The 14,649-nt window shown below is 45.2% G+C and overlaps 6 protein-coding genes across 9 annotated transcripts; 2 read left to right on the top strand and 4 right to left on the bottom strand.

Annotated features, from left to right (window-relative positions):
- The first annotated feature begins 641 nt into the window (after window positions 1-641).
- Window positions 642-3,870, top strand: BDBG_02332. Of its 3 annotated transcripts, XM_031720744.1 has the most exons (5): window positions 655-715; window positions 782-872; window positions 1,003-1,806; window positions 1,895-2,079; window positions 2,143-3,707. In XM_031720744.1, the coding sequence occupies exons 3-5, from the start codon at window positions 1,799-1,801 to the stop codon at window positions 3,135-3,137; spliced, it is 1,188 nt and encodes a 395-aa protein (XP_031577012.1). In that variant the 5' UTR covers window positions 655-715; window positions 782-872; window positions 1,003-1,798; the 3' UTR covers window positions 3,138-3,707. The 3 variants fall into 3 exon arrangements, with proteins under 3 accessions (XP_031577011.1, XP_031577012.1, XP_031577013.1); XM_031720743.1 differs by having other exon boundaries at window positions 642-1,806; window positions 2,143-3,870; XM_031720745.1 differs by having other exon boundaries at window positions 684-1,608; window positions 2,143-3,745.
- Window positions 3,759-5,823, bottom strand: BDBG_02331 (thymine dioxygenase). Its single transcript, XM_002627614.2, has 3 exons — window positions 5,141-5,823; window positions 4,588-5,026; window positions 3,759-4,391 (listed from the first exon to the last, which is right to left on the bottom strand). Exons 1-3 carry the CDS (start codon window positions 5,543-5,545, stop codon window positions 4,123-4,125), a joined length of 1,113 nt encoding a protein of 370 aa, XP_002627660.2. The 5' UTR covers window positions 5,546-5,823; the 3' UTR covers window positions 3,759-4,122.
- On the top strand, window positions 5,737-8,231 carry BDBG_02330 (the record flags this gene model as incomplete). 2 transcript variants are annotated; one of them, XM_002627613.2, is made up of 2 exons in its annotated part: window positions 5,737-6,428; window positions 6,528-8,231. In XM_002627613.2, exons 1-2 carry the CDS (start codon window positions 6,197-6,199, stop codon window positions 7,655-7,657), a joined length of 1,362 nt encoding a protein of 453 aa, XP_002627659.1. In that variant the 5' UTR covers window positions 5,737-6,196. The 2 variants fall into 2 exon arrangements, with proteins under 2 accessions (XP_002627659.1, XP_031577010.1); XM_031720742.1 differs by having other exon boundaries at window positions 6,285-6,308; window positions 6,528-7,657.
- A 1,295-nt stretch (window positions 8,232-9,526) lies between these two features.
- Window positions 9,527-10,800, bottom strand: BDBG_02329 (cross-pathway control protein A; the record flags this gene model as incomplete). Its single annotated transcript, XM_002627612.2, has 3 exons — window positions 9,527-10,212; window positions 10,283-10,647; window positions 10,688-10,800. The coding sequence occupies 3 exons, from the start codon at window positions 10,798-10,800 to the stop codon at window positions 9,527-9,529; spliced, it is 1,164 nt and encodes a 387-aa protein (XP_002627658.2).
- Window positions 10,801-11,643: 843 nt separating this feature from the next.
- On the bottom strand, window positions 11,644-11,871 carry BDBG_16542 (uncharacterized protein; the record flags this gene model as incomplete). Its single annotated transcript, XM_031724476.1, has 1 exon — window positions 11,644-11,871. The coding sequence occupies one exon, from the start codon at window positions 11,869-11,871 to the stop codon at window positions 11,644-11,646; it is 228 nt and encodes a 75-aa protein (XP_031577009.1).
- A 254-nt stretch (window positions 11,872-12,125) lies between these two features.
- BDBG_02328 (uncharacterized protein) lies at window positions 12,126-13,781 on the bottom strand (the record flags this gene model as incomplete). The annotated part of the gene is made up of 2 exons (XM_002627611.2): window positions 13,494-13,781; window positions 12,126-13,270 (listed from the first exon to the last, which is right to left on the bottom strand). Exon 2 carries the CDS (start codon window positions 12,531-12,533, stop codon window positions 12,126-12,128), a length of 408 nt encoding a protein of 135 aa, XP_002627657.1. The 5' UTR covers window positions 12,534-13,270; window positions 13,494-13,781.
- Window positions 13,782-14,649: the final 868 nt, after the last annotated feature.

Here is a 14,649-nt window from a genome sequence, read left to right as displayed (position 1 = left end):
GAATTGCTGGTGTTGTGTAATATTCCTCTAGAGTTATTATCCACAGCTCAGTGAGATGAGGTGCCAGCATATGAAAGTGTGCAAACAAGCCTTTGCCATCCAAAAGCACATCTCTTCCATTGAGTCCAATTGGCCAGGTTTAAACTGGAAGTCATCATTATCCATGGATAAGAGATCCTTTATCAAATCAAAAAATTCCTATTTGATCGCCGGAGGCTCGCCGCTCCTCTATGTTTTGACTAGAGCTAAAATATTGAAGTGTCTATGATAGCATGATAGCACATCACAGTCATTTCAGTTCTATCTTTACCACCACACCAAACGTTGACAATATCATATGATGGATCATGAAGCGGAGTGTCTTCGGAACTTTTATTAGAAGTCATCTTAGCAGGACAGAATTATTTCGGCGGATTTTCACAGGCGAAAAGCTTTGAACATGGTTGGTTGTTATGACCCATCTAGTGCTAGCGTGGCAGCTAGTTTACTACGTTATGTGTGTTGTGTGTGTGTGGGGGGGGTCACGTGGAATAGCGCTTGTGCAGAGTGTAGAACCTCGACCAATCAGTTCTTATTGGTCCGGCCGTTGAGCGCCCAAAGCTTATTCAAGCTTATTTCAACCCAAAAACCAACGACTTTCAAACTAAAAAATGACGACATTTCTCTATCCCTCATGTTTTAAGGAGTTTAGAAGAAACTATGGAAACTTAGTACTGTGCGTTATCCCCTCCAGTTGGAATACATCGAGCGCTAACTGCTAACTATATAAAACAAACTATAGAATCCGATCGATAAGACTTTTCGCACCCGTGAATTAGTATTATCACCTGTTTTGCGAGCCTTGTTGAGCTGGTCCTGTGCTTGGTTGATCTGTCAGTAATGATCCATCTTGCGCTTGCTTATACGCTTGCTTCTACGCTTGCTTGTAGGCTCGCAAGTCTGCTTAGGTCGTTGGACCTTGAATGTCTATCCTTACTCATGGGGTTAATGCTTACTATACAGATCTCTTGTATCCATGGAGGATCAATCATTTTTTGTTCGGGTGTCTCACCCACCAATATCTTTATTCCTCAAAAGAAGCCCAGGTTTTACTCGTGTGCTTTGGTGTGAACCACCCATATTTCGTGGTTCATACCATAGATTTTCTTTTACTTGCTGCCTTTGCGGCCTGGGACAGTATTTGGACAAACAACCTTGATAAGGAAACCCCACCGCCATCATGGGCGGAACGCCCGTGGAGCACGACTTTGGCATTATTTTTCCACTACCAAGGGGCAGAGTTCATGGTTTGCGAAAAGTTATGACTTTTCGGAAACCGTTTTTTCCTCTCCGTTAAGCCCTAACGGGAAATCCGTCGATTCTCGAAAAATGTTTGTTTTGACGTTAACTTCAGCGGAACTGTAAATTAAACCCTTCGTCACCTCACGAAGGCACTGGTTTCGTTGTCGTCAAACTCAAAAAGATGACTTCTCATCAGTATTCTACGTGCTGTAAACCAGAGTCACTCATTGAACTTTGACGTTGAGCATGTTTAACCTTTGGAGCAGGGTATAAAGAGGGTGCTGGCCTCCCATTCCCTCCGTTCTGCAAGCAACTTCCTCTGCTGCAGTAAGTGTTTTCAGCTGTACGTACCTATATGAGCGCAGTCAGAAAGCGACATACAATATACACAACCACCTTGTTCAATATACCTTCACATATCGTTTCTTCTTTATAGCATTTAAATCCGGAAAAAGCCCCTGAGCGTACCTACTACCCGCGGCCACGCATACAAACCATCGCCACTCGCCCTCCAAGAATGGCAGTGTATGGCCCCTGCAGCTTCTAAATATTTGAACGTTTCAGCATTTGCCTGTGATATCTCAATACGTGCGTCGCTAACTAAGCTCTTTAGCGTCCAAGAAAACAAGGCTCAGGCCTGGCAAGAGCAACGTTGTGTCGATAAACGGAGCAAGGTGCAATCTGCCGTGTCCAGGCAAGACGAGAACAGACTCCTGAGCATACCGCCAGAGCTCCTTCTGAAAATTACGAGCAACCTCGGCCCGGCGGACAAAGCCTCACTTGCTCTTACTTGTAAAGGTTCGTTGGTTAATTTTGACGTAAAATAGGCAGGAATAACCTTTTCTGACATCCAACTTTTAGGCGCGTACCAATTCTCCAACCTAAATGATTTTGGGCCTATGGATATGCCTCCAATATCCGAAATCTGGGGCCGGGGATGCCACGAGCCATTCCCGATGGAATACGAACGGTTCAAATTCCTTCAGGGCTTGCAGGGAGATTCGCGCAAGGACATTGCCTGTATCTGGTGCCTCAAACTGCACCCAAAGAATCAAAACTGCACTCTTGGATGTGCTCCCAGCTTTTCCTCGGAAAGGCGGATCAAATTAGACGAAACCACCTGCGAATGGCGGCTCACGCTCGGCGGCAGGAGCACCGGCATCTACATATCCAACTTCGAGAACGTCGACGAAGAGTCAAAAGAATTTATCGCCAATAATACTGGCACGGTTGAAGAACGCTTAGACGGACGTTATATTTTTACTATTCTACAGCCTTACAGGGAAGTGGAACTTCCTAAAGGATACGAAACATCAGGAGAGAAATTCATTACCATCCGCGTCGACTACGACAAAGTCTTCGACCGCGACGCTTTCTTTGGTCCCCAGCTCAAAAACGCCTCCGTCAAAGTATGCAACCACATGAACTTTCCCGAAACCCCTGAACTCTGGGATATGGTCTACTGCAAAGTCATGAACCATCCGGAAAAGCTTTCCTGCCACAAATGCGCCAACGCTCCACACCACTGCGACAAGTGCGACGCCATCTTCAGCTTTAATGTGCAGCCACTAGACACACTTGGGGAACTGTCTGAACGCTACGTCATTCTCCGGGGACGCGTTCTCCGCCGAATCAGCACGAAGCTAAGGCAGCGTGCGAAAATCAGAGCTATCGATTCCTCAATGCCTGACGAAACGACCGGGCCATTTGCGCTGGACTCTACGTGGGGCACGATGCAACACAAAGTAGCTATACGAGGTGATTTTGGATGGAGGCCTGGTGACTCTCTCGATGATCAAGAGCCAATGTGTTACATTCCCCCCTACCAGAAAAATGGAAAAGACTCTCTCGATTGAAATATTCAAAATTCGAAAAAAAAAGGGGGTTGAAGGTGTCTGGATTATACATGATCATTTTTGGATAGGAGTTGGGGCCGGCCTCCGATTGGGAAGACATTTATTTTTGGATACAAAACCGGTTTATGGGAACTATATTTGCTATACGGAGTTGACTAGATTGGGTTATATACATTCGCCGCACAGATCTCGAGAGAGAGTTTTTCATCTTATATGCTGCGGTCAATTGTTGGATAATTCTCTTTTGTTCTTGCGACTGCGAAGGATTGTTGAAGATTTTTTTTTTTCGCAACGCGCCAAACGTTCTCAGATCGTTTCGAAGTTGGATTCTGGATTCTGGCAGGATGCTCTGGACACTTGTTGTTTGTTTTGTACTGTACATGTGCTTCAGTAAATTCCGTTGCAGTTTGTTAGCTTTTATTGTTTGTCTCCCACAGTTTCAAGTTTCGTTCTGTTCTGCCTCCCACAATTTCAAGCTCCGTTCTGTTCAGCTACATGCAATGTTCCTGCATTTAGGTTTACCTGCAGATGTAATGTTAATGAAGCATTTCCTTATGAACTCCATTGTCCATGTCTCCTGGTAATGTTGAATCGTAGATATCTCACATTCACTCGTAGTGTTTGCGCATCAAATACGGTGCGACCCCAAGGATTTAGAAGGATGAATGTCACGAATATGAAGGCCCCCCTACGTAGAGGCGGATTCAAATATACACAGCAGAAAGTAATAAAAACATGCGGAATTAAACATATAGATTTCATTCCAATTTCATTGCTATCAGGTAAGGATTGCGATACGCCAGTAATGGTTCAGGAGACGAACAACTAAAATCCAAAGCTACTGACAAGCATGTTCCAGAAACTATTCAAAGAGGATTTGGCTTGAGTATGGAAATACATTCTTCAGGGTTAAGGCATGTGGAAATGGACTTTTGTTATGGCGAGGTCAAAACTGACACTCACCGATTTTGTTAAATGTTCATTCTCAATAAACTTTTCCACTCCCTGGTTCAGTAGCTTTATCTGGGTAGTGCATCATGGCCCGAATTCTGTTATATTCACTCTGGGTAATGGGAAGATATTTGGATGGATTACTTGGGCTAGTGCAGCTAGGAAGACATTCTATAACTGACGTTGGGTCCGGGGCGATGAAATACGGGATAGAGTAACGTTCCCTAACCATGCGATTGGGTCCATCAAGCCGATCTGCTAGGGGCGGCATAGTGACACGGTGGGAAGTTGAACGAAGGTTATCTGTGAGCAGATAATGTAAGTTAGAGTCTTCCAGAACAAACTAATTCTGTGTATTTGATATGGAATGCTTGAAAGCCATCTCTTCCAATTCTACGGTTACCATGGCTATTTTTACGCTTTCAGATGGAAGCGGGTTAGAAGGAGGGAGGGGGGGCCGGCGTGCGTGCAAATTCTACAACATATATGTACAACTTACCATTGCTCCATCTTTGGAGGAGATCTCCAACATTCATGACAATGGCGTTTTTAATCGGGGTGGCTGGAATGAACTGGCCTGGCCGCTTGATATCTTCAACTTCTAGACCGCCACACTCATCCTGGAAGAGCATTGTTATAGAGCTCCAATCTGTGTGAGCAGGCATACGAGCACATTGTTCGTTCTCCAACGCCGCGGCCGGTAAGGGAGGATAGTGGAGGAGGCGAAGTTGGTTATTATTACCAGAGTGGAATTTGATAAGATGATTCGCATCTTCAAGACCAATGCCAACGGATATTGCTCTAAGAATATCCTTAGCAACGGCGAAGCATTCCCAGTAGAACTCCATCATAAAGCTTCGGAAGCCGGGAAGTGTCTCTTCGGGAATCCAGACGTTTGGCTGATAGGAATCCTCCTCGCTTCCCATGTCATAGCTTTCCTGCAAAAGTAAACAAGATATGAGTACATTAACTCGTTTATCCTAAGCCCCAGTTGGGCGAATATTTTGATGACAGTATAAATAACAAATCAGACGGCGTATGGCTCAAAATACCTTATAATCGGTAATCTCTCGCAGCTCCTTCACTAACTCTGGCATGGCCTTATCACCCATTGCCTGTGATACTTTTTCGAGACCTGGCCAGGAATATCCCCGATGGATCGAGGAGCCATCTGGATGTGGTGCCTGGAGCTTTTGCTCAGGCGAGAGGTCGAAAAACTTTTTTGACCATGCAAAGGCCTCAGCCAAACGCTCTCTGGGAATGGCATGGTTGATAATATATGCAAAGCCGACATTCTGACATGCCGACACGATCTCTTTGGCGACTTTCATCCTTTTTTCTGGCGGACTGTCTGTTTTCCAATCGGAGAAATCGACGACTGGAATATGGGCAGAAGGCTCTTTGGTCTCGCTACCTTCTCTGGCCTGTTGCTGCTGCTGCATATTTCCTGAATTCATACTTCAGTTTCGCAGACTCAGACTTAATTTTGCAGGTAAAGAGTTATCGTAACAGGCTGATATATTTCCTTTAATGGAGGCCAGGGTCCAACTTTTATTGTTGTCATTAGGATCAGGTGACTGTGATGACACGGCATTCCTTACAGCCCAAGCGGAATTCAAAAACATTCAAATTTCTTGCTAATCCATTTGCTTTCTGGCCTCTTGTATGCTGGCCATTGTTAGGTGGGTAGTTGGATTGTATTCGGAGGATGGCAAAAGAGAAAAAGGGAGCGCTTTACCCCTTACTAAAATTTGGCGCCCCTCCCGCTAACTCTACCAAACAACAGATTTTCCCCCTACTCTGTACATAAATGTATACATACATCCAAATGGTTCTGACGCCCAACCCCTCCGACCACAGTCCAAAGCAGAGTCTAGGTATAACCTGCCGCATTGCAGCTGAATAGGAATAGGACAGTGGTTTCCTTGCAGCAAAATGGCAGTGTATTTAAATGAATACATCACGTAGGTTGGAGCAGGCACGAACTGGCCCGACCTGGCTGTGATGGCTGTGATCTCTGCACACATACACAAAACAGCGGTTAGAAGCCGATAGGGCCTGCCTGATCTCAATGAGAACACTTACTCTCGCATTGACTGTCGCGGATAATGTATTGTTATCTCCTGATACATGCAAAAGTGGCAGGCCTGATGTCAACCTGTCCGACTGTCGTTACCACCGTCAGACGTCTATTCATCCTCCAAAACACAGCCATACTATGTATTTCCCACCCTGCATCCCTTCTGATAATGCATTTCTTTACATCCATAAAGTCCTATGTTGTCTACTCCTCATTTGCCTTTCAGCTTTTCTCATATTCTGCGGGGGCATTGCCATCGCGTAAGTAATATACAACCGTAGGCAAGAAAATGCCTTTACACAGAAGCTCTCCGTCCCACTTTCGAATATATCCGCTGATATGGCTTGAAAAACCTGCAGTCATAACTTGCATCGGCGAAAACGAAACGATTCCTATAAATTATGCGGCTCTGGGGGACAGTTATGCCACAGGAATCGACGCCGGCAAACAACTTCGATCCTCCTGCTGGCGGTTTAAAGACAGCTATCCCATGCAGTTGATCCGTACAGGTCTGCTCGGACAAAACCACTCTTTCCAGTTCCTCGCCTGCTCGGGAGCGGTGTTGGGTATACCGGGCACTTCCTTTAGCAAGCAAAAGTCGATCAGTAGACAGATAAAGGCTCTCAAGCCCACGGATCTGGCCACATTGTCGATTGGTGGCAACGATGTTGGTTTCTTCAATATCCTTAATGCATGTGTCTATCGTTTCTACGGTATCCGGTCGGGAAATTGCAATGAACAACTGACGAAATCGAAGAGGCTTATCTCCAGTGATAAATTTGCAGATGCATATACTAAGACCCTAACCAATATATTAGCCAAGGGTACCGGGCCTCACTTTCGGCTCCTGGCACTTGGATATAGTCCTTTCTTCGACGAAGCCCTCTCCGAAGACTGCACTAAAAGGTCTTTCGGATACTGGAGGATGTGGCGCCCAAAGCTTACGGTGAAGTTACGTCGGCAACTAAACGAAATCCCCCTCTACCTGAACAACAGGATTGTCCAGCTTATCAAGGTCATGGGTGATGAGAGGATCGTTTGGGTTGACTGGGCTCCCAAATTCAAGGATCATCTCTTTTGTCAGCCGGGCAAAAAAAGGCCTAGTGACGGCGACAATACGTGGTTCTTCGATATTGATTCCCGCTCAAAGAATTTGTCTGTCGACGACGTCGACGTCGACGCTTGCGCGCAACATTCGCTAGATTCGGGGGATTGGGGTCACCGAGCCGCTTGCGGGATTGTTATGGTTCGTGAGCAATATTGGAAATATCCACAAATCCTACGTCGGGGATCAGACAATGAGGAAGATGAGCACAAGGATGAGGAGGACGACAAATTCTCTGTCGATTACTTTCCCAATAAGCGTGGTTTGGCGCGTGTCTTTCATCCTAAGCCGCAGGGCTATATGGCTATTGCAGAAGTAATTCAGAGTCACTGGCCGGGTATGCCTTGTGAGCGAAATGTAGCAGAACAACGCGACAGTAACTAGAAGGGATCCGCGAATCCAAGTATAGAAAGAAAGCAATTCAAACGCAGTGCAGCCACCATACCCCATGACACCTTGCATAAAGGATACATTCCTCTTCTACAAAACTTCTAATCTGAAGTTGATAAGCATGCATTATCGTTGGATTAGTTAGGGTGGAGTGTATTTCTGCATTGTATTGGAACTTCCAAATTCACCTCCTCCCACCCACCCTTTCATCCGCTAGGATATAACCCACTGTGAACCTATGTTGAAGGAGCCTTAAATATACCCATCCTTCTGTTACTGCAATTGAAAACAACGCAAATTTACACCTCCTATCCCATCTACCTATCCTGGTGAGGAGCCTAAAATTAGAGAGAAATGATATCTGATATACCAGTCAGTCCCGTCGTTTTGTTTCCATGTTCGGTGTCGTTAAGAAAAGTTCAAACGTGCATACATACATACATAATCGCATCCTCATATCCCCTCCTCCCCTCCATCAAACAACACATTCCGTTCGGGGGATGTATATTGTATATCACTAGACATAGTATCAAATAGGAACGGGGCTGCGATAGTGGTTTGTGGTACGGTAACAGAATACGGCAGGGGGAAACGAAACCTTCGTCATCCCTCCTCCATTCAGGAAAAAAAAAAAAAAAAAAACAGAAAAAAACTCGCCATCCTCAAGAAATCAGAAAGAAATATAGCTACTATGCAGTAGGTAGATTTGGTGAATTTACTCTCTCTCAAAGCCGCCGCTGTTCTCGTAGAAATGAAGCTTCCATGTCTACCTTTTATTGTATGCACCTGAGGTTTGTTTTGGATATATGCATACGTACTGATCGCCGTATACGTCGTGGTGATTGTTGGTGGTCGTTGGTCCCGATGTGCCGAGCCGCTGATAGGTCCATGCTGTGGCCGCGGTTAGAAGCGGGATTCAAGGGCCAGCCAACCCAAGACTAATGCAGCCTGGTAGGTAGCATGTTCTCTGTACTCTTCTATAGATTTACGGCAGAGCGGGCTTCCATGTAGCTGCCCTCGAGAATCAAGGCATACATGCGGGGAGAAAGGAGAAAGGATTGAAAACGATTGTCTAAAATGAAGCGAAACAGTTGGCTTCTTTTTACTCTATTTATTATAGCTTTGAAATATCGAACATGTATAAAATACATTAAAAAGCAAAAGTCAGATAATGTAACAAATATTTAGTAAGGACAGGTTTACAACGAACAAGTAATAATAAAAAGGACTTAGGGAACTGAACAAAACAAGGGGCCACGAGTCAATCCCACCATTATTTCTCAAAAAAAGAAAGGTTCGAGAAAACGGCGAGGAGACAGTCAGAACCGGCCAATTAGGAAGTAGAATACGTTATGCATACAAATAGCAAAACGAAAAAGTAACAAGGAGCTGCTCAAACAAGAATTGTAATAGTACGGACGACAAAACGAACTCGACACCCTAGTCAGCGGATGCCAAGGGCAGGGCATTGACGAGAAAGAAACAGATTCCGAAAAGAATTGTAAAGAGTTGAAAAGTCGAGACCCGAGACGAAAGAATAAAGAATGAAGCAGAGGGGATCAAGACGAAAGTATGGAAGCGTTGGTCAGAGCTGACTTTGACAAAAAGGTATCATGAGAGAGAAGGAGTGTCAGTCAAGACCTCGTGGTTCACTCCAGTTACCAATTCGGCAAGTCGAAACTCAATTATGGCTTGTTACTCTCAACCTCCCATCATCGCATATTCCATTGAAAAACAGCAAACGACAACATTAGACAATAGCGGGCGAAAAGAGATCAGAATTTCAAACAATCGAAGCAACAAACATCAAACACATAAACTTTTGTTGGGAACATCATAATATCCAGAGACGAGATGTCTTGCTTACTCTCTGGCTTCGGCGATAGACTTCCAATAAGCCTCCCGCTTACGAGACTCGGCCAGAGACGCTTCCAGCTCTGCAATTTTCTGTTCCATTTGCATCTGCAATTCGAGCTTGCGAGCGCGAGACTTCCGTGCAGCCTCTGTATTGCGTGCCCGCTTAGCAGCAGTCGCATCAGTTGGGTCATATTCAATCGGCGGCAGAGGCTTCTCGCGATGGCGAGGCTTCACACCGGAAATAGAGGAGTGACGGACAGATGGTCGACCATTTGGGCGAGGGGATTCATCAGGAGAAGAATCGCTGCTCTTGATTGCTGGTGACGAAGAGTGAGATGCAGATAGAGAGTTGGGGCACTTCGCAGGCTTTTCGATAATGGTTGAGTTATGGGTATCAGTCGGGAAGAGAGAATCCCAGTGCTCGTGGCCAGGGGCAAGATCGGAATCCGCGAAGAAGAGAGGGGAAGTGTTTTGACTGAAATAACCGGGAGAGTCGAAAGAAGGAGTGCTGATGTCTGTGAAGGATGTTGAAGGCGGGAAAGCCGCATCCAACATCAGATCCTTTGGTGACACAGTCACCGGATTCCCCATCTTTACAGAATCGTTGATAGAAGTGAAATCAATGACACCAGGAGACGACACGAAGTCCTCCGCCGTGTGGTTGGCAGGGAAGTCGAGTAGCTCGTCAAAATCTGGTATAGAGCGTTAGAATACAAAATGATTACAACTGGAGGAAATCAGATTCTGATATCCAACACATACCTTGCGGGATACTAGATGTAGACATAATACGACGATGAGGTTGCTGAACGTTCAAATTCTGATAGGAAATATTCTCCGCGCTATTACTAAACAATGGAACTGGGGGACGATGGGTTCGAGGCGAATTTGACGGGACTGAAGCCGCGTAGAAACTTGGGGGCCTCACACCGGATGGACTAGACTGTTTGCTGGAAGACGAAGTAGAGAACCCTTGAGACTGTGAAATAACCTTGGTTACTCGGGGATCCTGGACAGGCAAGCCGCTGTATACGTGATTGTTACAAAGCTGCTGCGGATGATACGAATGCCGTCGAGAATCCTGAGTGTAATTAAAGGCAAAATCCGAAGAAGACTGGGGATAGGCCCTAGGGATATTGGAGCTGGATGGGCTCGCAAGCTGAGTACCGTTGCGAGAGGTCTGTCGGCGCGAAGGGCTGGGGTATAGCACAAAGTCGTCCTGAGGATAGAGTGTGGAGTGTTGAGCCAGAGGCTGCGATGATGGGGGTTGAGAAGGCCATGTTGACTGTAGTTTGTCCGTGGTGAACGACGTAACGTCGAACGGGGAAATGTTTGGTCGGAGCGAAGAACTGGAGCTACGCGTAGCGATGCTGGAGTTCAGAGATCCTGAAAAAGGAGACTCTGAAGGGGGAGTTGAGATATTTAACTCTGGAGAGTGGATGGAAGCTATGGTGTCTGTCCTTTTAGGAGAGACAGAAAAGGTAAAAGAAAGCCAAAAGGCTTAGAAGGAGGCCATAATTTGGAACACTTTGATTGAAACCCTGATTATAGTCTATGTGCGTCTCTGGACTGGGTAGAGTTTTTGGGTCTGATGTATGATGGATGATGTTGTGGGAGGGGAGATTTTACGGAGGGGGAAAAGAAAAAAGTCAGAAGTGGGAATCAGGCATCTATTAAAGCGCGGGCATGGCTTGCGGCTGCTGGTGGGTGTCCCAAAACAGCTTAGCGCCTGAGGCTGAATTAGCGCCGAAGAACCATAGACGCTAGGCCCAGCTGGGTACCCCGATTTAGCCGCTAGATCTAACATGGACTAGTGTGTTGTTCCCGGTGTCTCGGGTGTGAGTCATAGCCCATGCTGGCTTCTGATTGGCCAATGGCTTGCTCCTTCTCTCCACCTTGAACGCGCTAAAAGCCCCGCAATCGCAAAGCCAAGTGGAGCGCGCTGGAATCAGGTACCTTTGGTGGACTCCGTGACTTGCCTCTTCCTTCACGCAAATGCAAGTACCTCCTCGGTAATCTATACTTTTTCTGACAAAGATGTTGGGGGTCCCGGGGGTTGATCGGCCCTTCTACCAGCAGCGCTGGTGGTGACTGAGCTCTTTTGCCCGGTAGCCTACAAAAGACTACACGGCGGTCGGTCCAGGTCGCGGTCTCACGGGACCTGGCAGGCCAATGTAGGCCAGTTCGGGGTTAGCGTGGGCTGTGTTTGACTCACTTTGCGCCTCGCCCTGGCCAGATATACGAAGGGGTTTCGGCGCCTCGGTGACTTCTCTGGGAATAGAGAGTACTCTGTATGCGAGATGAGGATGAGCTTTGCTCTTGCCAGCAGACATACGCAGTGTAGACCGCATTATTCTTTTGGATTAGGATCAAGAATTTAGAGGAGGAGGGAAAAAAATAAATTACCCTATGCTCTCCTCAAGTGTAAGATGGATGGACCCAGTCTGAAATCCACCCAATTATTTGCGTCCCTTTCTGCCAGGTGTCAAAGCCAGGGCGTGACAAGAAAAAAAAAATATGATCAAAAATCCAAGAAATTACCCTCTTTTTTTCTTTTTTTTTCTTTTTCTGACATTCCGCAGGTTCCTCAACTGCACTTTCTTGGCTAATTTTTAGCCGCTACGTTTTGTGGGGTAACTTTTGTACTGTACGTTGCAGTTGGTGCCTTGGGTTCCATTCCTAGAGGATATGTCCGGACCTGCGTCGCAGCATTTAAAGCGGCATTTTCCATCATGGGGAATCCAGAAGTTGGAGCATCCGTTTCTGCGGGAGTTGCCAACGAATAATAATAATGTGGATCTTTGTCCTCTCCCAAAACCTCTCTCCCAAATACAATTTTCGATGATATCAAAGCCAGGAGAACTGAAAACGACTTGGGCCAGATATTATGCCGTGGTATAGTCGATTTGGCGGCGCAAAACCCAGAATCCACCACCCGTGAGGTGGACGCCTGAGAAACAATGAACCAGGTAAGGTACGTGGGCGGGAAACTGATAACCGAACACCATTCCATATTTAATATTGGCGTTCGTGCGCAATGCACACACCAGCCCGGACGATGGAGATCAGACGAAAAGCCGACGCCTTTTTGGTTGTGTTACACTTCAGAACATTTAACAAAGAAGGAGGTAATCATTTCACCCTGTTGTTTTTAAAGACTAAAGAAAAGAGATTCAAAGTTTTAGCAAGCAAGGAAACAATGACAAAAGCAAGATCGGCAACCTTTTTTCGGCTCTTCGTTCCCTATAAGCTCGCGAGATCCTGTCCTCTAGCTTTTGGCTCCCATTTTCCATTCACCGTCAAGCCGACCCAATTGCCAGCGCCAAATAAACCCTGGTCTCATCAGGACAGAAACCGGCACGATTATTCTGACTGATATGAATTTCTTCGTCCACTGTTATGGGAACCGTTACGTCAAGGCAGATATGAAATATGAAGGGAGGGAGAAAGCAGATGCGGACGGGAGTCCAGGGGTTGGTAAGGCAGATTCATCATTTCAGAAGTGGATTGTGACCAGCACAACAGTGACAACACCGACTCCATTTGACACCTAGGAGGCTTACCAGATGAGTATATCAACACGACTCAATTCTACTCTCCGAGGCACTCTCTTCAATTATTTCGTGCATATCAAAGAAACCCCTCAAACATGGCAAGTTCTGTACCTGTTGAGAGTCGGTCACTTGCAGATGTTGCGGCAGCAGCAACGGTGCCTCTTCGGGATGATTTGTTTTCGGATTGTGTCTCGCCCTGTCTCCATTGAGAACATCGTCAACTCTGTGTGTTCCAACTACGGAGAGGCCCTGCTCACTGATAAGATCACGAAATGAAGTGAGCGACATGCACCTAACGTGTCATTCTAATGGGGGGATAAAATGAACAATCTCAAAGTGAAAAGTTCTAAATATGTATATGGGTTAACGTAGCAACATATACCAAAGACAAATATAATTGAAGCTTCATATAATCTTACCTGATTTTGTTCACATTAGTTATTTAGTGAGGTGTCTATATAACACATTCAATGTGCAGCTACTATTTAGAGCTAGATCTTTTTCTCCCAGTTTGAAACTGTCGCGAGATAGATGATTAAGAGAACACCAGAGCCTAAAAAATTGGTCATGATGGCAAAATTTCTCAAGGTAACTAACAGCTAGTGCGAGATGACGGACGATAGAAAGACGATGAGGGATCAGGAATGTGAAGGTTCAAAAATGCCTAGAACCTTATTTTGATTAAGGTTAACAAATGCCAAGAAACGGGCTAAAAATAGACTCTCCTGCAATGCAGAGCTACAACAATTTCAACTGTCGGGCGCCTCCTCCTGGTTCATTTCTATTTAATGCTGAGTGGCAACTGCAATTTTTAAAGTTAATTAAACTTTCCGGAACCAAGCAAACTCAGTGTACCTATCAAGTTTTCATCGGGGACCTATCAGATACTTGATCCTGGTTCAAGACAGTTAAACTCCAGGCACAGATACACGTGCCTTCGCTTACCCCACCACATCGTTGGGTGGGTGCGCCTCACCACAACGATATTATCACCACAATGTTACCTTTATCTAATTCATCTATCATCACATTATTATTATCAATTAACCACTTACAATATGACTACTGAAAATGAAATTATTGAGAAAAGGGTTCAAGATGCCTTTGACATGTATAAATGCAATTCAAAACAAAAAGTCAAGCCATTGGCTTGAGAATTTAACATGCTCTATTCCTACCTTCACTGCTGTATTACTGAGATCAAATCAAAGATGAAGAAACAGCCAATTAATCAGATGTTAAATGAAGCTCAGAAGAAGGCAGTAAAAGAGTGAATTAAACAGATAAATAGTCAGAATAGAGTTGAACAGCCTTCAATCATTGATAATATTCAGAATTTCACAAATTTGATTCTTGTTCAGAATTCCATTGATTCTGAGATCAATTCTTCTACTGTGAGAAAGATGTGATCTTATAGATTTATCAAATGTCTCTCAGAGTATAGATGAATCAAACAGAAGTCAATTGATTCAAATAACTCTTTGTAGAAGATATTTACATCATTCAAATATGATATGACAGATTGAAGATCACAATATTGAGATATCAAATACGAGAGAGACTGAGAGAGATCTC

Source organism: Blastomyces gilchristii (assembly GCF_000003855.2).
Source record: "Blastomyces gilchristii SLH14081 genomic scaffold supercont1.3, whole genome shotgun sequence".
Lineage (NCBI taxonomy): Eukaryota > Fungi > Ascomycota > Eurotiomycetes > Onygenales > Ajellomycetaceae > Blastomyces > Blastomyces gilchristii.
Note: the sequence above shows the minus strand (reverse complement) of the source record. Positions and strands in the feature narration are given on the sequence as shown.